Source organism: Nipponia nippon, unplaced genomic scaffold (genome assembly GCF_047370975.1).
Source record: "Nipponia nippon isolate SJK-2023a ecotype South Korea unplaced genomic scaffold, ASM4737097v1 scaffold_2, whole genome shotgun sequence".
In the NCBI taxonomy this organism is placed as follows: Eukaryota; Metazoa; Chordata; class Aves; order Pelecaniformes; family Threskiornithidae; genus Nipponia; species Nipponia nippon.
Genome location: NW_028262336.1, coordinates 34,884,511 through 34,908,013, shown reverse-complemented (window position 1 = coordinate 34,908,013; position 23,503 = coordinate 34,884,511). Strand labels below are relative to the sequence as shown.

Genomic DNA, 23,503 nt, shown 5'->3' with positions numbered 1-23,503 from the left:
CTGCCATTCATCAACCAAATCCTTCTAAGAAGGCAAAAAACTTTTGAGGATAAACTAAAGTATTTCTTCTGCTCAATGCAGAGCAGAGGCGCAAGCACTCTTGGGCATCCATTCCCCAACATAAACAAACAACACTCAACCCCCCCCCAGGGTCTGATAAAACAGATTTTTAAATTTTATCTTACAGAAAATTAGGCTCTTGTCAAAAAAGTGGTTTACAATAATCTGTGGGGAAGAAAATCCCTTATCTAGAGACAAGTCATCTACATCTTTATTCAGCAGCTCAGCAGAGAAAAAATGAAAGACTTTTTCATTTGACTGTCAAAAAAAAGATTTTCTGTGGTAAGGAGGAAATGTCTGGGGAAAAGGACTAGACTGAGAGGCTGCACATTTAATACTTAGACTTCTTTCTCCTTTTCAGAAGATAAAAATTGCAGCCTGGTATCTTTTAAATGCACAAGCACTTTGCCACAGGAGTTTGAGAGCTAAGTTTCCTGGAAATGTGAAGTCAGGTTAAAAGAAAGTTCCTAGAACATAAAGACAGGTCTGTGTGAACATGCTGCAACTAACATGTTTACCTAGGGAAAAAAAAAACCAAAAAACAAAAAAACACAACAACAAACCCCAAAAAACAGGTACAGGGAGAAAAGATGAGAAGCAACAAACCCAGTTCTAAATCATCACATTTCACAGATGTCATTAAAGCTACTCTTTAACTTTCATTATGAAAGTGCACCAATGCTTAATAAGCACACTGACTTCTCACTTGCATTTGTCATAGGTATAGCCTTTTGGAAAGTCATAGATTAAGCCTCCAATGCTAGCATTTAAAAGCACTTTATTGTACTCAAATATTTGTTTTGAAACAAATTTCAGGTTCATAAATCAGAGCCAAGGTGAATACAAGCAAATGAAGCACAGCCCAAGAAATCAGTGAATAAAGAATAAGAACCGTGCATTCAAGGCTCTGTGCCTGGCTCTCTCTGTGTGCCTCTGGACAACTTGATGAAATCGGATTACTCACCACTACAAACGCTGTAGAAATATTGGGCACACGATCATGCTGCAAATAAACAGTAGACCAAATTCATCCAAGATAGCGATATCACACAGAGATGAATCTGATCTACAAATCTTAATATAAATCTACCCGAAGTCCTTCTCTCATGTTGAGCATTTATTTTAGTTGTGCTTAAATTTAACTGGCCTCATTCTTCCACAGTGAGGTTTGGCTTTTGGCACCAACTGGCAGAGCTGCCTGCACCTAAGCAAGACATCTGTCCAAACTGACCTACTATGGCCTTATAAGAAAAGCAAGTGTGTATATTTCTTTAATGCCTTAGAAAAAAAAACATTTCTAACTATTTGCAAAAGCACAGAGGATATTCAGGTTGTCACTGAAATGACTGAGCAAAAAAAGGACAGCTAGCATTTTATTCCTGCCAGCAAATTCTACCCCTTGTACAACACGGCTGAAATTTTTTGTTCCCTGTAATAACACAGTCTATTTTATGATATGAACCTTCCTTCAATTAACAGTTTTCTTTACAGTCAGACATTGTCATTACCACATCTGCATTTGTAGATCTTCTTGAACTTCTATTCTTACCTTATTAATTTCCTTAACTTCTAAAACCACCCTCCCTGCAGCGCACAGAAGCTGTGAGCCCTATTCATTAAGGATTTAGAACCCATTGTACTTTGCAGACCACACAGGTCTGAAGAGAGGTATCTGAGCAATTCAAATGGCATACGGCTTCCCAAGGCAATGGCAAATCTTAATCTGAGAAGGGTCCAAGGCAGGCGGGGAAGCACTTTTACAAGCCTCCTACAAGATTTGCAGATGTGCGTATATGAAGTACGGAAGGAAGAAGTGCTGCCTTTTGCTCTGGAGAGCAAGGTTTCCAGGGAAACAGAAGGTCAAATGCATCCCTACGCAATGAGACTGCGCCTGGAGCAGTGGTCTTGCTGGTGTCCTAGAGAAGATTAGGTCAACTGCTAGCCCTTTTCTGGGAAAAAAAAGCTCCTAAAATACTAAGTTTTTGTTAAAAATATCATGGCAAGTAGATACTGAATGTCATATTTTTCCATACCAGCTCCTTGAGACAGATGAGCAACATATTATGTTATGCTTTCCAGTAAAAGTGTATTTGAAACAAATAACAAACATTTACTTCCATAAAGCTTAACAGGAAATTCTGTAAACATTATGCTCTAGGCATTATAAACATTAGCTGAAATGTTCATGGGAGCATTTCTGAACTACATAAAAGCTAGGGAAAAAAATGCCTCCTGTTAGGAGTCTTGAAGAGTCACTTAAAATATTCTCATACTTGACAGAAGTTACCTTTAAGAAATGAAAGAGAATTAAATGAAAAATACAGAAAGCATTGTGAGCACACCTTATCTCACAGTAATAAATTAAGAATAGGAGTTCCACAGACCATTAGAAGTATTCAGAAGCTTTATCAGCAGTACTTCATATGAGGAGAAAAAACCCATTAACTGGTAAAAAAGAGATAACAGACTAGAAAAGTCGCCTTTGGTTACTATTCAAGAAGAAGAGAGCATTTAAAATGTAAAAAGCCATCTATCTGAAACTACTGGGGGGGTGATAAAAAAACAGCAATCATCCCTGTACAATCTACGTGCGAGACTTGCAACTAAAAGGTACAGTTCACATATACCTGCATGTGCAGACAAGCTCCATGTATAACCCCCTAGCACTGGAAACCATATGTGGGATTCCCTTGGGACCTTCCCTCCGATACTTTCCCCAACAGCCCTGATTTGCCCTCACACATGGGGAACCTTAAGACCTTCTTTGCCAACCTACCCCTACTATTCTTCCAAAGAACTAGCTGAAAATGTGGCAGACCTGGTTGCCCACAGGTCCCCGGGAGCCAAAGCAGAAACTGCCTGGAGCAACAGGCTGCTCTAGGTTTTGGTTACAGTAGAGACAAACACATACCAGAGTCTTACGGAACATGAAATGGGGATGAACCTGCAAACACACTCCTAAATGAAACTGGGCTGCAAATGACATTCTGTTACGAGAAGTTATACACAGCTGGTCTTCCTAATGCTCTCTTTTTTGTTCGCTTTCCTTGGTTTTTATTTTTTCTCGTTCTGTTTGGATTGCCTCCCTCTCATCATGCCATACCTAAGCAAGGAAGGCAACAGCGGGAGATAGGTCAAGATGCTCTGAAGATGCCCAGGAGGACTGGAGGAAAGTAAGAAAACTCAAAAAAAAGATGAACAGTTTTTACCTGGTTTACTGTAGTAAGATCATCTATTCCAAAACTCTAGTTAAAACAAACTCATTCACCTCTTGATTCACATTGCTTTAATAGAAAGTAAGCTACTGGTTTACCAGTGAAGCACAGAAGACCAATCATTCCCTCAAGCATAGAGTCGGTTATAACAGCCTGGGCCACACAGCTTATCTGATTTCCAGAACTATCATAATAAACGTGTATTAGGAGGCAAAAATCAAAATAGAAAAAGCATTCACTTACACTGGATGGCGTGCAGGAGCAACTTACATCTCTAGGATCTGAAATACAATGCCATGCATAGTTAATAGTGAAAACAAGCATAATGAATATCTCTTGAAACACTTACCAGCAGTGTAATTTACCGACAATAAACTAACAGTACAGATCGCACAGAAGTAGTCCTGGTAGAAATGTGTAACGGTAGCTTTAGAAAAAAAGAAAAGGGTGCTCCATGGTACCCTTCCCATCCTATGACCACATTAAGCGTTATTCTGGCAGTCCAGCTCATTACAGCATTCTAGCTACATTCGCAGAACTTTTTACTTCCTGAGATAGGACAGGTACAGTAAAATAAGCATTCATACTAGTATCTCTGAGTCTACACAGGGACTAGATGAGGCATTCCTTTTTAATTTATAATTTAAAGTGACAAAACTTGCTTCATCGGCTGACTTCTGTATTTCATACCACAGAATATGGCTGGCATGGGTTGAATGGTAGCACAGAATATACATTGCAGCCAGGTGGGACGTTCTGCTAAGATACACTTGAACAATTTATAGACAGGGAACTACTGCCAGGGCAGTGGACTGAATTCTGAATTGTTACTCTCTCAGGTATGCCAGCGTCTGAGCATATCAACTCTTTAGATGTACACAGGTTCCTCTCCATCTAGTGTTCCAGGAAGTTCTCGAAGTATTGGCATAGCTTGAGGAATATACTTTGCACTGGGTCATTTAGCTTAAACAGCTGGTGTTCTTCACCCATAATGAGCCCTCCATGGTTCTATCCCATTAAAGCACTTACGTTCAATAAGAAACAGGAAACAAACAATCCCCATCACAGCAATGATAACACCAGGCATCACGAAGGAGAGACCCCAGCATGTAGACACCCAATAAGCGGCAATTAAGGATCCCAAGATATTTCCCACTGAAGTGTGTGAATTCCAGATTCCCATGATCAAACCTCTCCTGCATTTAAAAAAAAAAAAAAAACAAACAACCAAAAACCACAAACATTTTTTATTATTCCAACAATAAGCATTACTGTCTTGAGAAAAGTGTATCACAAATGACTGTTCATCTGTGGTGTTAGTGAAATATTTGCAATCTTACTGTTCTGTAACTGACCACTTCTTTATGCTACAGTCTTTCATCCGGCAATTTCAAGGCACCTCAATTATTAATAGAAGTGTTCTAAATACTTCTCCGTGCACGACAGAACTCATCCTGCATTTAAGGGCATTTAAAGGCACCACTAGGGCTTGTATATTTCTGGAGAGAGTTTCTTTGATAAAAACAAATATGCAGATGTCGCGTATCACATGCACGCTAAGTCTGATGCTTCAGGGAATGGAAGTCCTCCTGCAAACACATTGCACTGATAATCTGATGCTTTCAGGATATGTTAGACTTATCATGCACAAGAAAAAAATCTGTACAGGATACGTAGAGCAAATTCAGTATTTTCTGATCACATTCTGGACTTGCTAGGCACTAGGAGAAGGTAACTCCTGTGCAAGCTTGGCTAACAGACGCATCAAACTGCTGTCTGCCTGGAAATCCCAGATTAGAGCTGCTGTAGAATAGCTCCAGCTGAGCTAATGTAAACCACAAAAATCCTACTGAAGTGATGACAGTTAGCAGGTTTTTTTTCCTTGTAAATCATAGGAAAACTGCCTTGCCCTCAGCAGGAGTTTACCTGGAGCAACCTAATTCGAACTAAACCAAATCTTTTCCTTTTGCTGAAGACAAGATCTAAGAGGTCTGCTCATGTTTCACAGAATTTGTAGCAAAATGAAAACAAGAACCAGATCACTGACATTCAAACCAGAGCCCTATCCACCAGTCCACTCTGCAGTGTCCTGAAAGTAAAGGCTGTTGCTTTCAAACAAAGCAAAATCCAAATAAATATATTTGTTTTGCACAGACTCACCAATTTTGTTCAGCATTGTATGACAGTTATTATTCTCTGCATTTTGTAACATTCACCGAAAAGGCTGCAGAGACTATGGAAAACTAGTTTGAGCCCACATCTTCTTAACTATCCTGTGATTTTATACAGAAAGCATATACTTAATTTTCACATGTCCTTCTCTTGAACCAATTGCCAATAATGTTCATTCAATGGTATGTATGTACAATGGATGGCACTACAGTAGCATTACTATATGCTACATGCATCAACCATTATCAGAGCCAATGGATTTAGCATGCAGCTCTTGCAAAATGTATGGAAAACTCCTGTATGGTATGAAAAAATAAACATTATGAGTGATCTCTATGGAGGATTAAGAAGGAAAAAAAAAAGACGATTTAAAGAAAGCGACAAAAAGAAAGGTTAAATCAGTTGCCATATGTATTTTCTTTTTTTATTTAAATTTTCAAGGTTCTGTAAGTGTGTTAGAAAAAAAGACATTAGACAAGAAGATACTTTTAGAGTTACACCCTGACAACTGATTTGAAACACAAACGAAAACACGGGAAATTCCACATTAAAATGGCATAATAACAGCCTTTATTAAAGCTGTTTTAGACTTAATATTTGCAAGAATTATTCTTAATTCAATTCTGAAATATTTCATCTGAAAAATTAAACATCAGACTAAAGAGCTACCACAGAACACTGTTTAGACATGAGAGAGAATTTCAAACCGATAAATAAACTAATCAACGTAACAAAGGAAACTCCTCTCAAAGACCTACGTAACTGCTTGTTTCATCCCAAAAAAAACACTGAAGCAAAAGAAAGATATTTAAATTGACTATAATATTACAGCCCAGAATGTGTTGATTTGTACTTCCAAAACTTTGGATTACGTATCATTTACCTTCCTTTTCCAAACCAGTTGCCAATACATGTAACGACGCTTGGCCAGCCAGTAGTTTGCACCAACCCATTAGCTATCTGAAAGTATATAAAAATAATAATAAATAAACATACCCTTAATAAGTCAGGTTCCTACACAATTTGAACATATGGCAAAGCATGTTTGCAATCGAACAAAGGAAAAAAAAAAAAGAAAACTTTAGGGGAGACTGGATAACTTTAAACATTAACTTTAAAATGCTTAACAGACACTTGTAAATACACTGAGAGGAGAAATTTAATTTACTATATTTGGGCTGAAGTAAGAACTATTTCAGCCTCCATGCTGCACAGATCATAACCCTAACTCATCTCAACTCCTAAAAAGTTCCCTATCTTGAATTACACATTAACACAAAGGTCACAATACAATAATTCACTTGTAAAATGAGCATTTGAACATGCAACGAAACGACCTCACTCTACCCAACAAAAACGAATTAGGCTGGCGGTGCGAGACCACCCTTGGCATTACAGGATTCACTGACCACGTCATGCAGTGCAGCATTGGTAGAGATAGCTGGCTTAACCCTAAAGGAGCCAGCTCCTGCCTGGGAAACCACATAAGCCAAGAGCGCTGGGGCAGCGACACGGTTAAACGGATGACGTGGTGAAACGGTTATAAAAGCCTGCGGTACCCAAGTTAGTATCGCGGCATGCTGTGTTGCACAATGCCATGCACGTGTGCCAGTGGTGGAAGTCCTACTGCAGTAGCACAAAGAAAGCAGCAGTGCAAGGTGCAGACCTGTCCAAAATGACTCAGAAGTGCTAACCATACCCTGGTCCTGACCTAAATTCCATTTTACATCAATGGTCAATATTCTCGTGACACCTGATTAGATCTACAAGTGCTCTGAAAAATCCCACACAGTGAATCTCATTACAGAAGCTGCCTGTTCTCAGCCGCACCAATGTGGGAGACTGTTCATCATTAGCAGTATAAATGTAATTTTCCTGCAGAGAAAGCCAGGATGAGTCACTCAGGTCTTGGCAGACTGACAAAAGTAAACACACTTGTTTTAAAACTCGCCCACATTTAAGCTTCGATCACTGATTTGACACAGACTGAAACACTTAAATTTGTTTTCAGAGTTCTTCCACTAAAAAAACATTTTTCAAAGATAAAACCTGGGGCTATCCACTCTATCATTTCTGCCTGTCATCAACGACAATGTACGCCAGCATTTACATCCTCCCATCCAACCACACTAATCACTGTTTGCAACTGAAAAAAACCCAATACTACACTAAACAGCACCATGGAAACTCAGAGTATCTAAATAACATCGTGCCTACCTGGGCCATTATGTAAAACCACAGATTATGTATATTATAGAAATAACCCAATCCAAACATTGCAGTGAAGAGTCCGCTAGCAAGCATCCCAACTGTCAGATAGTACCGGATAGGTAGCCGTTCTCCTATTATTCCACTTGGAATGTGGAAGGAAATAAAAAGAAAGGTAATAATTAAAAATGAGATCATATCCCAAGCCTTTACAAATAAAGAATATTTTGTGTTGTTTAATTCTGGTTGAGGAGAAACTTTACTGGTAACTGCTGTTTTCCTTCACAGCAGCAAATGAGCAATTTTTAGCACCTGACAAAAAAAAAACAACACACAACAACAAACATTTGATGTTCACTAATTGCCAAGCGCTGACATCTGCACAATTGTCTTTCAGGGAGATACACACCTGGAGCACACTGGAAGTCATTTACTTACAGAGTCATTTTCCAAATGACCCATAAGGTGGGACATGTCTCCAGCCACTTAAAGTGAGACTTGTCTCCCTTGCTAATGATTCTAGTTATGAAGGTTCTGGTTTTAGTCACTAAAAAGAAGCATCTCCAAACAGCAGCTAATATCGCACATTTTAAGACGGGTTCAGGATTATTTTTTAGGAGGTGGCTGCTTCTGTCCTGTGACTACACAGAAAGCCAGGACAATCAGTTTAGTCTACACGTGCAAGTTGGAGTCGGATAAAGTTTGAGGACATGTATTCCAGCGTATATTATTCCACATGAAGGAAAGACAGGCTAGCCTGCAAGTTGGAAAGGCAGTCAGGATGGGTGCAGGTAAGAAGCCTTCTATATACCAGCAGGTACGACACCACTGGGGACTGAGAATGATGTGGTTTTTTTCCTCAGCAACCAAGTTCTCACTCTCTTCACCAGCAACTTTACAGTGGGAAAGGACAATATCTCAGAAGTAGTACAGCCTCATAAATTAACAGTAAGCAATAAAGCAGGTTTCCAAGAGAGTGAGGTTTACCTTAAATACATTCCAATTGCATATGCACACAGAAATGAGTAATCCAGTGCTCCCAGTAACTGTTTGTAGTTGTTCTTATCTAAGAATAATTTTCAACACAAATTATCAGTTTAAATGTACCAATAATTTCCCAACCATTTTTACATATTACAAGAAAAATGTTAGTGAACATGCACAGACACTTAATTTTCAATAGGCACTTTTAGACTTGAGCATGCATTTTGCAAAACTTTTTATTTACCCAAAAAAATCCCCTCTACAACTGACCCTTTTGCCTGTAACTTAATTCTTAATTCTATCTTATTCAAAACAGCATTTTGGAAGAGAAGAAACATCAGTTATTAACAAGGTGCCCTTTTCTTATAGGTCCTTAGACAAAAAAAAAAAAAACACAAAAAACTTTAATGGACTTTATTAAAAGTGGAAAGACGCGTTGCAAATGTGTGAGGTCCTAACAGTCAAAATGGCTAAAAAAAAAGCCATCATCATATAGGCTTTTAAGGAATTAGCTTAATAAATATTTTTTAAATAGCTAAAGCCTTTTGCATTTCGTTTTCCAACTACTCATAAAGCACAGACATAGAAGTCTTGTTTAAAAAAAAACCAAAAAAAACCAGGGTTCTGCTCTGTATCAGAAATGACCACAATCACAACTAAATGGGACTTGCAGGCAGGATGGAGGGAGCAGGAGGGACTCCAACCAGACAGAAACACCAAGTCTAGTCTCAAGAGACCTGAGCTCATACCAAGAAAGACAGTTTGTGTATTTGCAAGGAGCCACAATTCCCATTGACTTTGAGAATAGAGTCAGAGTTATTAAAGCATTCCTTATTTCAGTGTTACTCCCAGCTTGCCAGCTATGTTGCTTGAAAAACAGAGCTGAAAGAACAAGTCTAGAGTGCTATCCCAAGGGGGTAGCTTTGCAATAACCTGTATGCTCATGGAAAAAGGAGGACACTGGAGCTCAGAAGTCTCCATTAAGAAAGCTAACTAGTGTTTTAGACAAGCAAACTCAGTCTCCCCTTGGTCCAGGGACAAGAAACAGCAACCAAGTTTAACTGCATCCCGATACATTTGGAAACCTGTGGGACCATATAATTTCAGTAGACTGATTACCTTGCAGCAGGCAGTTAATACACAGAATTTTGTCCACAGAAAACCCAGAGCTCTGATCTTTAATTATCTTTGAACAGAGCAGGATTTTTTTTAATTGCTAATTAAAGAATAATTAGAAGGGATGACTAGATAGACCGGAGTGGACTGGCACATTGACAGAATGGTCTATTCTACTTCACTGACATTCTTGGTAATGATAAAAGTGTCAAGGAATGATTCAAAATCTCTATTAAATTCCTATACAATTAAATTCAAATTTAATTATAAGTAGGCAAATATTTCTTTCTATTTCAGTGAAAGACCAGGTTCATAAGCTGTTCAGTAAGTTGTCAACTCTATTCTGCAGTAAATTCTCCCATTTTTCTCCATTAAAATGAGGAGAAAAATATTCTTTCTGGCAGGTAAGAACTCTGAAAAGTTCCAATTTAGATAAACACCAAGTAATTTCATTTAAATGATTGCTGGACCTTGAACTAAAATAGCAGAAAATTATAATGGTTTATTTTATTCTTCACCCTTTTTTTCCTTAATAGACACTCTAAAGACAAATCCCATTTTCTGACTGAAAACTGATCTACTGAAACCATCTCATAGCTATAACAGGTAAAATAATGTCAGTTGTTTAAGTGACTAAGTAGGAAAGGCATCATAAGGTAAGTCACAACTTAACTTGGTTTGGAAAAATCAATGAGAACATGGAAACAAAACACTCCTCCCATACGCATCTTCTGAATCCCTCCACACATGGAGAAGAAATAGGAAGAGGCAAATAATCTAATTATGAATATCAGCTCATTATTATGAAAGAAAAAAAGGAAACAAAAAGAAACAACCCTTACCAAATGGCTCCCAACCACACTGAGATACATTAGATGGCTTTTTGACAGGCTGAATCTGGGCAGCATATTCTTTGTAGGAGACGAGTTCAACTTCATGTGAAGCAGCGCAATGCTTATGCAGCTCTCCCTGATACAGAAAGGAAATTTGAAAATGGAAAATTCACTTGTGACTGTTAATCCCCATACAGCAATAAATTTAACAATTCTAGCTCTCTATGAACCTGTGTCAAACCCACTGAAATCAGTAAAACTGTTAGCCATTATTAATTGCTTGGTATTTTGCTGGGTGAAGCCACCATTACATGAAAGAGTAATTACGTGGTTAGAAACAACATGCTATAGCGAACTGGTGTTTCTGATACTGCAGAATTTCAAAATTCTTCACTAACATCAAGCTACTTTGCCCATTGTTACTCATCAGTTATATACAATACAGCCCTGGGGGATTTGATTTATGTTTGGCAAGTTATACAGGCAGAAGATTAAACTAACAAACCTAGAATTAGGTAGTATTTTGCCACCAGCTTCACTGGGAACAGAGTCCCAAGTATACAGACAACTATGACTATGATGTTCAACAGTACTTGGAACAGTCTTGCAAATGCCAGCAGAATTTTATCACGTGTGACTCATCAGTTATTAGCAACTTTTCTCAAACATATGAATGTAAACCTGTAAACTCTTAAATATCTATAATTAGATTAATTCACATGAATTAAGAGTAGGCATAGCTGTTTCAAGTCTTAAGCCCTAAGATTAGACATATACGCAATATTCTAGGTGTGGTCTTACTAAAGTTTACCAAGTAAATGTCACTGCGTACTAGCTTTATCAGTTTTTCATCTTTTAAACCATTCCAGGTTAAACACTGCCTTTCACAAAAGGAAACACTGAAAAAGACGACTACTTCCGTGTTTGACAGGAGTAGAAGGATATTTAAACAACGACGCAACCTCACTTACCTTAACTATACTAATAGGTTTCCTTGATAAATGGAAGCTGGCATACAATAAGAAAGTGAGAGAGAAAATGAAGGCTCTGTACCTACAATATTAAAAAAAAAAAAGTATTTGAAAATTTTTTTATTCAGATTTCTTTTTAGCACTAAGTTACATAAAGACATTACACAAGTCACTGGTAGTCTTGGAATAGTAGAAGACAACTTTTTTCATGTTCTCTAACAGCCTGAAGAACAACTCTAGCAGTTACACTGCTTTACATCACATGCTCTGATCTGGCTTTGGAAGGGAGCTTAGCAGCACACGGGTATGGGCAGGACAACATGGCAGTGCTCTGGAGTCTACAGAGCTGATCTGCTTTACAACCTTCCTTTGGGGGCTATTAAAAGGCAGTTCAACATTAAACATACTGATAATCAGATTTCACATTTCACTGTCTCATTCGGTTTTCTGGTACGATTAGGACATGATGGCTCTGTGAATTGTCAATTTGGCTACTATGGGTTATTAGTTCTTTCTTTCCTTACTGCTTTTAGGATTTTGCTTTACTTTTACCTTCCTCTGTAACAACAGAAATCATCCCTTTCTAGAGATGGACGGGGGGACTGACACTGACTGTGTACCGTCAGCTGGAGCACATGAACACAATTAACCAGCTTTGGGATTGGGAAGGAATTTTCCCTTGTACCTCACTGGCATCCTTGGGTCTTTCCCTGCGGTGCATCTGAATTAAAAGGGCATCTCAAACTCCCTGTCACTGCAAGCATTGAACAAAGATAACAATCTCTTCTATTCTATCGTATTCTCTACCTGCAGCATGTTTCAGTTGTTTACAAAGGAGAGTGTTTTGTGGATTTGTGCTTTTAACAATACACAGAGATCAGAGTGTGTCTACTGGCTCCTTCTAGCCTTGATCTTAAAATTAACATCTGTAAATAAAACTACATATATACATACAAAGATCTGATATCACACAGCCTACTATGGTCCCTAACTTTTAATTAACCTTTTCTAATAATTTTCTGCCTTATATAAACTTTTACATAACACGGGTCATTTTATAGTTCTGGCATATTCACAGAGACATTAGGAAAAAAAAAAAAAAAGAGCGAGTTATCCCATGAGTTGTTATTCACCCCCATAATTAAAAACATCCTCACAAGTGATAAAACTGAAATGACTTTGCCCTTGATGCTCTACTAGAGAAAGCATGTGATAAAATTGCTCAAATGGGAAATGCCTCGTCTTTCATTTGATATTTTTTTTGTTAGTCACACACAATTGACTTGGTATTCTATCTCAGAAAGCACAAGAACTGATGCCATCCAACTTCCAGGATTAGTTTTCCTAAAGCAAAGAGGGTTTGGGTTTGGTTTTTTGCTTTGTTTTTTTAACATTACAGTAGCAAGAACTAAAACTGTAATTCTACAAGTCTATATTACACATCAAAATATGGGGGAGAAAATACACTTCTGGTTAAGAAAGCTAACCTCGAGCACCCCTCCCACCTACGAGTTTGAAAACAAAAATCCAAAATTTATCCCTTCAAATACCTTGCAAAGGAAAGGACAAAAAGCTTTATTCTCTAGCACACTTGACTAGTAAGGGTCTGTCTGGTTTCCCCCAATGAAGTATCTCACTTTTTAAATGTCAGCAATATTTATTTATTATACAACTGACTGTATTTTCTTGCTGTATATATTAAGCAACGAAAAAACAAAAATAGAGTAAGGCAACAGTATCATCTTTCCCAGATATGAACTCACATTGTCCAAAACAAAGGTCACCACCATACTTCAAGACTTACCACTGATCACGTGAAAATGAAGTGATGAGGCGAATCCCAGGAGGAAGCTGAGCCATCTACTCTACAGCTGGTACCAAATTTTCAGCAACACAATTATGTACTTGTGACAACGTTAGCTGTTCTTCAGAATGAGTAACAAAGATCCTGCCAAAGCCGTGCGATGGTAGGCTGTTAACAAATGTGGAAGATATGCTGCCAAGTTGATCTCCTTGTAGTTTGTGGGGTTTTTTTTAATATACCTTCAGTCACGATGTGGCAAATTCTTCACTCTGCCTTTGTTAACTGCTGATCTTCAAATAAAAGAAGCTGATAAGTAAATACTCTTACTGAGTTATTGTAATATTTTCTAATCATAACATTTGAATCAGCAATTACCTATTTCAGAGACAAGTAATTACTGTAACTAACCTTCTAGACATCAAAAATGTAATGGAGAATTTTAAGCCAATATAAATCACAGCCTTTTCCGAATTTTATCATGTATAATCTATTTTGAGAAGTCAGCATAGTATAAAGCAGTGGGGACAAAAGAGAAAGATGTACTTACAACATGATCCAAAGCCAGCTGACATCAAAACACTCTGCTTTTGTCCCAGAAAGACTACAAATAGGCAATTCCCCACCTTACAAAGATCTATTTTAACACATCAGAAACATTCATGAGGTTGAAATTTGTTAAAAAAATGACTGTAGTGTTTTCAGCTCAGAACAGAGACTCCGCCAGCTTGAGAGTGGGTGCTGCTGAACAATGCTGCCAGCAAGGCTTGACCAGCACTCCCTCTTCCAGCCTGATTCCCCCATCCCAGTATCAGTCCTGCACAAAGCACCACATCGTCAGAAAACTTGGAAAAGAGAAAAAAAAAGAAAAAGTTTTTTCACCACTTGAGCTCCCCACACCAGCTCATCCAGCACAAGGGAGAAAGCAGGCTCACGTGCACGACATGCAGGGAAGAGTGAGACTGTAGCAGCATCAGTTCGGTTTGGTTAAAAATCTTGTAGAATTCCCCATTTCTTCAAATTTGGGCCGAAGCCCCGCAAGAGAGAAAGATGCACAGTGCCCTTTATTACAGGTACAGCAACAGGAACTAGCTGCATGGTTATTTGGCAGCAAGTCTGAGCCAACTGTTGAGTAAGATGACAAAAGGCACTGTAGGCAAAAGGTGTGACTACACCTCATGCGTGCAAGCCGAGCCTCCTTTTCTGTGCTAACAGCAAAGCCACCCCAGCAGGATGCCAGATAACACACCAGGGTCTGCAGCATAACCCCTACCCTCCCGGTAGCCCAGCTAGTGGGTTTAATGCCAGCACCAGCCACTGCCACGCTCCTGACGGGAAGCTGGCAGGATACAGGACTAGCTCTCCTGGTAAACAACAGCAAAATCTCCTTTGAAGAAAACACACCTGCCAAGACCAAGGGTTTGTCTTAACTTGGGAATTTTAAAGGCTCTCACAGAGCAGGCAAAGGCGAGAGCCTCTCTCTTCCCATCTTTATTGCCCTATCTTACTACAGAAATCAAAACTACTCCTCCTTAGCCAGCTGAATGACACCACCAAACAGTATCTGCTGGGTCAAAGCTGGCAACTTGAAAGCTTCACTATTCACATAGGCTTTTTCCCCAGGAATGGACAAAACTACCACCTCTTCACATAACAGAGTATCACACCAAAAGATCAAGTGTCTGCTCCTTTATGCGAACACATTTTTGTCATACCTTTAATTTTTCCACAGTGTCCTGGTTCAGCTTGACACCTCCCTCCCCTAAAAGTGAACTAACTGACTTGCTGATCTGGTTTGGCATGTTCCACCTCCTTCCCCCCCCCAGCCCCGATTCAGATAACTGCTTGTGCAATTAATCAGCAAAGCCCATAATCATTCCCACCCAACATGCGTTTCCTACCTCCTCTCTGAGGCTGCAGAGGTTAGGGAAAGTGCAACCCTACACCCTCCTCCCCTCTCCCACCCCCAGCTGCAGGTCCCTGCCTCCCTCTGTGTCAGACCTTGTAGTCATACAGCGATGGTTCAGGTGGCTGATCCATCAGAAAAACTGCCCTGAAAAACAGCTGATCCAATGGAGAATATTAACTCACTCTGTGGCCACAAAACCGCTACAAAGGATGAATCCGAAGCAGCAGGAACATGAAGGCAGGGACCAAAGGTGGGCCTGCCCCTTATAGCCATGGCTAGCTAGGTAGGTCAGCTGAACTCTTAATTTCAGACCAACAACTGCTTATCAGTAATTTCGTGTTTGGTTGAAATGAGCTGTGGATAGCTCCAGTGGGAGAAGAAAGGTAAGAAGAGGTAGGCACAAGCAGTCCTGAGGAGGAGTGAGCTTTTCTGCCAGCAGTAACAGATCTATTTCAGGGTGATCCCAAACCCCATCTCCCCTCTCTCACAGTTATCCCAAACACCAAAACTATTATTTAACTGACCACACTTCAAGTGAGGTGACGGAAATATCTACTGGGAAAAAACGGAGAGGATGGCAAAGAACAAAAATCTGAGGTCATAAACCTCTTTCAACGGTTCCCTTAAAGTATAATGGGACAAGGCAACTGTCGTCACAGAAAAGTAATTGTTTAACAGGTTACTATTTAACAGCTTTAGTGTAAGCAGGAAAAGATTTCATGCATCTTACCAAAAGGTTTCCGTGCTAAGTGGTCACACAAGGCTGCACATCTGTGCACCTGCTGCACAGATCGTACTCACACCACCTCCTAACAGCGTATCCTGGCCATAAACCCAGAGTCATGAGGCCCCAGCAAAGGCAACTGGACTATGAGCAGCATTAAGAGAACTGCACCCTAACTCTATTTGACAGGGGCTGATTTCATTTTATCTCCTGCAGGCAGAGAGACAGGAGTCCTCATTTACTCGTCAACAGCTTATCTCTGTCCCCATATACCCATGAAAATAAACTTATAAAACTTCCTCCACAAAAGCAAAGAAACTTCTGGCAATAAAACTTGTGGTACCAGGTTATAAAGACTACATCCTGCTGGAGATTAAACCACATTTTAAAACCAAGCTATTCTTCAGAAATGACATTAACAGGCTACAACACATAACTGGTAGTTTACCAACACATCCTCTATATTTCCATTTTGCTAATGAAGCCCAAGGACAAGCTCCAGTTCAATCACTCGAACTGGTTGTCTGTTCTTTCATTTTCAGCAACTATTTTACCTGAAAATGAAAACAAATACTTTTGCTTCCTCCTTGTACCGCAACGTATAAAGCAATATTCTGGTACTTACTTTGAATCCATATTTACCTTCCAAACTTTGTGTTGCTTCTTCAGGCTTCCTGCTGCACTGGCTGAAGCATAGCCCCCTCCCTGTTTCAGGAAAACATGGTCATTCGTGACTGGCCTTTACCACGGCACATACCGCAACCCTTGGCTCAGCTGTGCTGCGCGCTGCAGAGAGAGAGCAAAACTCCTGCCTGGCCCCTGCCCCGTGGTACACAGCTCCCCGGGAGGGCGGACATCAATTCTGTGCGTGCAGACAGTGGGTAATGCCAAGTCCTCATCAGGGTGTCCTCAAGGACTCCAAGGGCCTTTAGACACAAGCAGATCAAACGCATACTGTGCGCAATACCCAACAGCTCAGCACCTGGGCCATAAACTGCCAAATCCATCAGCTTTGGACCTTAAATGGCCGTATTCCTTCCACTGAATACAGAACGTGGAAAGCGGTTAATCCTTGGCTTAACGACAGGGGACAAGACCGCTTGTGAACGCACAGCGAATCCACCCCTGCGTCCCAGGACCCTGCATACAACCGCACCGCACCACACCGGGCGCGACCCCAACACCAGACGGCCCAGAGGGAGCTCGGGCGGCGGCCCGGCCTCCCTAAATGTCGAGCCAGGCCAAGGCCAGCGCTCCCGCACCCGCCGTCTGCGGGGCCAGGCCAGGAGCCGGGCGAGGGGGGGGCGGCAGCAGCACCCGCCTCTCCCCCGGCGGGGCTCCCCCGCGGTACGAGGCGCCGTGGCCTCCGGGAGTCCCCCCCGCACCCCACGGGGAGGCTTCGGGCAGGTCGGTGCCAGCCGGGGGCTGGTCTCTGCCTCTGGGTTACGATCGCTCAGCGGGCTCCGCCTGCAGCCGCGCAGCCGTAGGGGCACAGGCACAGCATGGCCCCTCTGCGACCAACGGAGCCCACGGGAGCCCCGGGTGCGGGGCCTGACTCCGCCGGCTGGGGCGGAGGAGGGGGGTCTCGCAGCAAGCCCAGCCTCCAAGAAAGAAAAGTGGGAACGCAAGACAAAAGCTGACGGGAAGAAAACGGAGCGCCGGCGGCAGGGGAGGTGAGCGCCTGAGCTCCGGCAGCACCGCAGCCGCCTTCCCCACGCCTCCGGCGGAGAGCCGGGGCCGCCGCGCCCGGGGCACCCCTCGCCCGGCCGCCGCTGCCGAGCAGCCCCGCAGGGGAAGGGGCCGCCGCCACCCAGGCGGGAAGCGGCGGCGACGCCCCCGCTCCGCCCCCGCCGCGGGCACGGCAGGTGCACGGCCGCCCGCCGAGCCGAGCCCTACCCGCTGCCGCTGCTCTCGCCCTGCCGCCGCCGGTAGCTTCCTGCTTCCTGCCTGGCCCGCGCCGAGCCCAGCCGAGCGGAGCGGAGCGGCCGGGCGCGGCTGCGGATCGCCGCCCGGCCGCGGGAGCTGCGCGGCGGGCCGGTCTGCCCGGGCCCCTCCCCGCCGCGCCGTGGAGGAGGGCGCCCCGCCGAGGCGGGGCGGGCCGCGCCATGGCCGGGCCGGGCGGGCAGGCGGGCAGCCCGCCGGGGCGGGCCTGGCCGGGCCGCGGCGGGCGGTGGGAGAGGCGCCGCGGGCTGGTGCGTGGCGGCAGCGCGGCCCGCGGGGGCTCCGGGCCGCCTCTGTAGCGGCCGGCGAAGCCTGCGGGGGAACCGCTGCTGCCGGCCCGGCCTCCCGCGGCTCCCCGGGCCTCGCCGCCGCGGGGCTGAGGGGGCGGTGGCTCCTCGGCGGGGCCCCACACCGCCCCCATCCCGCCGGGGAGCCGCGGAGGGAAAAGCCGCTCCGGGAGCCGGTGCTGCCTGCCCTCCCCGCCGACCCACCTGTCACCCCGGCGGCCTCTGGCGCTCCGGAGCGGCGGCCCGGAGGCGGCCCGGCGCCCTCTGCCTCGCCCGGCATCGCCAGTGCTGGCCCCGGCCCCGGGGGATGTGCGCGGGCGCTGCAGGGCAGCGCCGCCGGCTGCCCGCCTGCGACGCGGGGAGGTGTTGCGGGTGCCAGACCGCCAGCGTTAGGACATCGCACACCAGCTCGTCTGAAAACTGACGGCAAAATTCGGTGGCACTTACTTAAAAAAGCAAGAAATTATTGATTTTATTTGCCTTCTGGTTTCCTGATCCTGCAGGGCTTTTTCGTTTTCAGCAACCATATATATTTCAAAGCTTGGTTATTTTTATAAATGCGTACTTTCAGCTGCAGGTGTATTTCTTTATTGTGACCACCTCACCAGTGCGGGTAACGCTACGCTGTTTATTTCATCCAACACTGAATAGCTGCTAACAGTTACCTTGTGCAGGTTTTAATTTATCTGTATAACTGTTTGTCCCTTGCAGAGTATCCCCTGCCTGGCACAAGCAGCCCACTTAAGGCGCTATCTGAAATGTTCGGTTTTATTTTGTCTCTTCCCTCTCCTCTTGCACTGCCTTTGCCAGTAATTCCAATAAAAGAAACTGTCTGACTCCCAGTATGATATTGCTTAGGCCTCACATTTCAAAGACTCAGACACGTGCATGGCTTTGCTCCGCGATCCCAGCGGCATCTTTCCTTCCCTTTTTCCCAGTCGATAAACAAGCCCTTCTCCCTTACAGCAAGGTTTGCAGAAGCAGGGTCGCAGAGTTGCACCAGACCATTGCAATGCGGGTGGGTGTTGCACAACCTGCCGCTGTTAAGCTTGTCACAGGCAGACCTCGACTCCTGCTCACGCTCACATCCTTCTTGTTGAGATTCGTAAGTAGTGAATCGGAGGCTAAAAAACAAAAGTATTCACTATGCCCCCAAATGCTACAAAGTTCCTACTTGAAAAGCAAATGCACTGCTCTTGATTAGCGTCAATCTTAGCTTCTAAGGACAAGATTTTGGTTCGCAGATAAAAGCCGCTACTCAGCATCAAAAGGTCTCGCATTAGCACAGCTTTTACAGCACTGTCACGCAGTATAAGACAAACCACGGTTTCATCCAGTGTCTCGGGGAAAGGACAGCGCGTAGCTGCTTTTTGACAACGCAGGCCCATGATCCCTTGTGAATCCAAAAGGAAAATCACCTGCCCCAAACCCCCATCAGCTCAGCTGAAATGGCGGATGCCCTGGGCAGCAGGGCTCAGTTCAGCGACTGGTAACACGTGTAGGTGGAGCATAAACAGGCATCTCCCAGAGCCGCTTTGGCTCTCCGTGTGTACTGTGCCCCGTATGATGGTGCATGAACTGGACAAGGAAATAGTTCAAGCTTCGTTATTCTTCTGAGCACGTGTATGATGGAAATGCCATTGCCTTACGAAGAGGGCGTTTGTTCCCTGGGGTGGAAAAGCACACGCTAACATCAGATATAGATGGGGTAATTGCAGCCAGAGCAGAGCACCTACGTATGTTGATGTTTGTCACTTCTGCTGTAACAACCATTTCGCAGAGACAAAACTAGACAGGGAATGCTCCTCTAGGAAAAGGGATCTGCATGAATCCCTGGCTGCACATTTGCGCCAGCACGGGAAGGCACCCAGGCACCATCTAGTCTGACTGGCACACACACACACTCACACGAAATGAAGCTTTGTCTCTTTACAGCAGAAAAGGTCAGACCCATCACAGTGCATTTGTTTCTGTGCATGATTAGCCATCCCAAATTATCACAACAACTATCATCATCATGCAGGAGTCTCATACTTGTTAACTTGATGTTGGCTTGGCCCTTTTTAAGTCCCTTAAAGAATTTAACCTTGCTCGAGTACCTTTCTATGTTCAGTTACAAGCCACTTGCAAAAAAGCACGAGCCAAACAGCCACAAAACCCCCTGACATTCTTCCTATTTAAAGTAGAAGCTGCATCTCCCATTAAAATAAAGGTCCCTCCTAACCCATTCCTCTAACATCACTGAACCCTGCTGGCGGCCACGCATGCCACAGCGGCTCTCTCTGCTGTGCCAGTGCTGGCCACCAGCAGCTACAGTTGCCAGCAGCCATCCAACGAGTAAGAACGCAGGGAGAAGGAGCCGCCCGGGCTTGTGCTGCGGATCGCACAACAGCCTGCTGGTGCGGGGTATCAACAGAGGGCCAGAGCTCCGTCGGAGGTAAAAAGGGGTCTACATGCAGGAGTAAATGGTTAAAAAACAGAACACAAACCCCCGTTTTTTAAAATAGCATATGTAACCTAGAGCCTCACAGGGAAGAACAGAAAGGACGTTTTGCCAGTTCCTTTCTAGAAGGAAATACAAATGAAGGCTGCAGTCCAGTGAACGGTTGTATGGGGTAGCAAGCGTGGCGGCAGCTTGGCTTTCTAAGCCTCTGGCAACGTTCATACTAGAGGAAACAGAAAAGGGCGTGTTCTTGTCTGCAAAACCAAACAGAACTGAAGATGTATGAGCTGACAGATGCTTATGTGTGCCTCTGCTGGCGCTTCTCTCAGAAAAGATAATCTAATTTCCTGGTTGACGGTTAAATTTTACTTCCACTGAACAAGAGCGGCGCTCTTAACTCCTCAAGTCCTGACAGAGCAAAACACTTTGGCCTGAGTGGATGTCAGCACAGTCTTTCCTTTGCTGAATAGGTGATACTGGCTGAACAGAGGGCTGAATGCAGATTATTGCACCCTTTAGCTGATTAATACATTTATTTTCTTTCCAGTAAATCGCACAAGTACATTTTATGATTCCTAATTGCACAGATGGAAACAGCTCATCTGTTTAGCCACTGAGCGATCTCTTTGTCTTAGGGTATCAGAACAGTTCGTAACTTCTTTACATAATAATGGGTTGTTAAATAGTATTTTACAATATAAAAATCGATATTTACTTAGACTTTATTCCACACAAGTAGCAGGATTCTCAGGACTGATATAATCACAGCTTTTAGTTGCCTTTATTAGTTTTACATGCTTTGTTTTCCCAACAGAGCAGCTGGGATATTGTATAAGCAACTCACATCAACACTGGGTGCAATCCAAATATAACCTGCCATCGAGCTTTGGCAGGCCAAAAAAAAAAAATATCCTAACAAGCCAAAAAAGAAAGAGGTTGTAAAGGATATGCCCATATGGCTGGGAGTAGATGGGTGTAGCCCTGCTGTGGCCGTAGTCTGAAAGGGCTGGAGGGAAGGCAGCTGTGATCTGGAAGCTGTCTAGCTGAGTTAGCACAGTATCTCCTGCCTGTTGATGAGAAATTTTAGCACCGGCCCAGCGCCACACTAATACGAGTACATAGTTTCCAGACCGGTACTTTCATCGCATCTGGCTTGCCAGAAAGCTAGTGAGAATCACCAGTCAGTATCTTTAGGAAAAGAGACCAGCGGACAAGACCACTGTGCCAGCACGGCCTTTTCCCCAGCCTGAGTACCTGAGTACCACAGGCTACTTAGAAAAACCTCTAGCAGGTGGAACGCGGATGGGGGGTGAGGGTGGAGGGGTGTAAAACTGCATCCAGGCCTCCTACATAAAGATAGATACTGCTAGGACTGCAGGAGACATTGAGGAATAATGGCATTTATTTGAACCCTGTGAGTTGCCTATCAGTCTCCTGTTCCATTCAGAAAACTGAGATCAGGAGTGCTGACAGTATGCTACTCTGACTCTCTCCAAGGCTTTCCAGAGGGCTGGAGAGTGGGACTGTTAAATCACCTCGTGCCGCCTAAGGGAAGATCTGTAAAAAAAGCGGTTATAGGAACAGAGGTGTCTATTGGGGTAGGATCTACTGGAGGGAGTCCTGGGCAGAGCTGCTGCACGTGACCTGTTGCTACAGGGATTGGAGACCCAGATCAGCTCTCATACCTTCAGCCACCCGCTCGCAAGAAAATGAGCAAGAATGTACTGAGAACATAGAATTGAAAAAAAAGCACAACCAAGCTGTATTATTATAAATGGAATCTGTAAAACAATATATAGACCATCTTTCCTTACAAAATAAGAACATCTGTCTTGAGGAACTTACTTATCTTGAAGAATTTAATTCTGCTTCCAACAGGAAATGGGAGAGTTTCTCTTGTTACTTTGCCCTTATTTCTACTCTTCTTAAATTGCCTGGAGAGCTGAGTGGAAGTGCAAGAAATGGCCACGGAAACAATTGCTGAGGAGTAAACAGATTGAAATAGGCAGGTAGACTACTGATAGATTTCATTTCTGCTTGCTTGCAGACTTGATCACTGGAAGGTAGTCATATGAGAAGGAGGACTGAGGCATATTTTAACAGAAACCAAATACCAGAACAGTTACAAATACCATGATAAAATAGAAAGCAGACCACAACAGAGAGCTTACACTAAAGCAATTGCCTTGCAAATCATGTATAAGAAGATGAAGTACGAAGGTATTCAAGCTGACAGGAGGGAGGAGGCACCAAATTAGTCCCATCTACCTCGATCGTTTTGTTCGTCTCTATTGAATTCATTCTGAGTTACCAGGTTAGGACTTCAGATGGTATGGACAAAAGGATCGAGCTGCTTTAGCTTTATGTCATTACAAGCTCTGCCTAAATAAAGAAGCTTAGGTTTGGGGTTTTGTTTATTTAATGAAACAAAATCCTCTTCCAGAGAGAAGTAGAGAAAAATGTAATATTAACAGTACTTTATTCTTATACTGACCATAAGATATTTTTTCATCCCATGAATGCCAACTGCTTTCTTGGTAGCAGTAGTAACGCTGACTGTCACAGAAGTCTTGAGAAAAGACATTAGCAACAATTTCCTAAATGGAATAGAAGTGACTTGTGTATGTCCCTATTGCACTTTAGTGGAAAGGGAGACCCCATATATAAAAGAAAAACTTGACAATTTTCCCATATGTCTGAAGAATGGAATGCGCTCTGTACTTCAAAATGAGCAGTAAGGTCAGGGAAGAGGGAGGCAGGGTATAAATACAGCAGAACGCTTTCCCTGATAATTTGCAGGAGGGAACTGAAAGGTTATATTTAGCCAAGATGCAAAAAA

The 23,503-nt window shown here is 43.2% G+C and overlaps 1 protein-coding gene across 13 annotated transcripts in view; it reads right to left on the bottom strand.

The window, feature by feature from the left end:
* SLC37A1 (solute carrier family 37 member 1) overlaps positions 1-19,057 on the bottom strand; it is a 40,408-nt gene extending 21,351 nt beyond the window's left edge. The window contains exons 1-11 of one of the 13 annotated variants that reach the window (XM_087756175.1): positions 17,890-18,157; positions 16,636-16,698; positions 13,911-14,205; positions 13,364-13,653; positions 11,560-11,641; positions 10,598-10,724; positions 8,643-8,721; positions 7,665-7,800; positions 6,331-6,407; positions 4,305-4,471; positions 3,519-3,556 (exon numbers count right to left, since the gene is read on the bottom strand). In XM_087756175.1, coding sequence (XP_087612301.1) covers positions 3,519-3,556; positions 4,305-4,471; positions 6,331-6,407; positions 7,665-7,800; positions 8,643-8,721; positions 10,598-10,724; positions 11,560-11,641; positions 13,364-13,419 — 762 coding nt within the window. In that variant the 5' untranslated portion in view covers positions 13,420-13,653; positions 13,911-14,205; positions 16,636-16,698; positions 17,890-18,157. Of the gene's footprint in view, positions 1-3,518; positions 3,557-4,304; positions 4,472-6,330; positions 6,408-7,664; positions 7,801-8,642; positions 8,722-10,597; positions 10,725-11,559; positions 11,642-13,363; positions 13,654-13,910; positions 14,206-15,999; positions 16,431-16,618; positions 16,963-17,889 lie in introns of those variants that run through there. The other 12 variants (XM_087756184.1, XM_087756182.1, XM_087756176.1 and 9 more) reach the window with 12 other exon arrangements.
* Between the last annotated feature and the right edge of the window lie 4,446 nt (positions 19,058-23,503).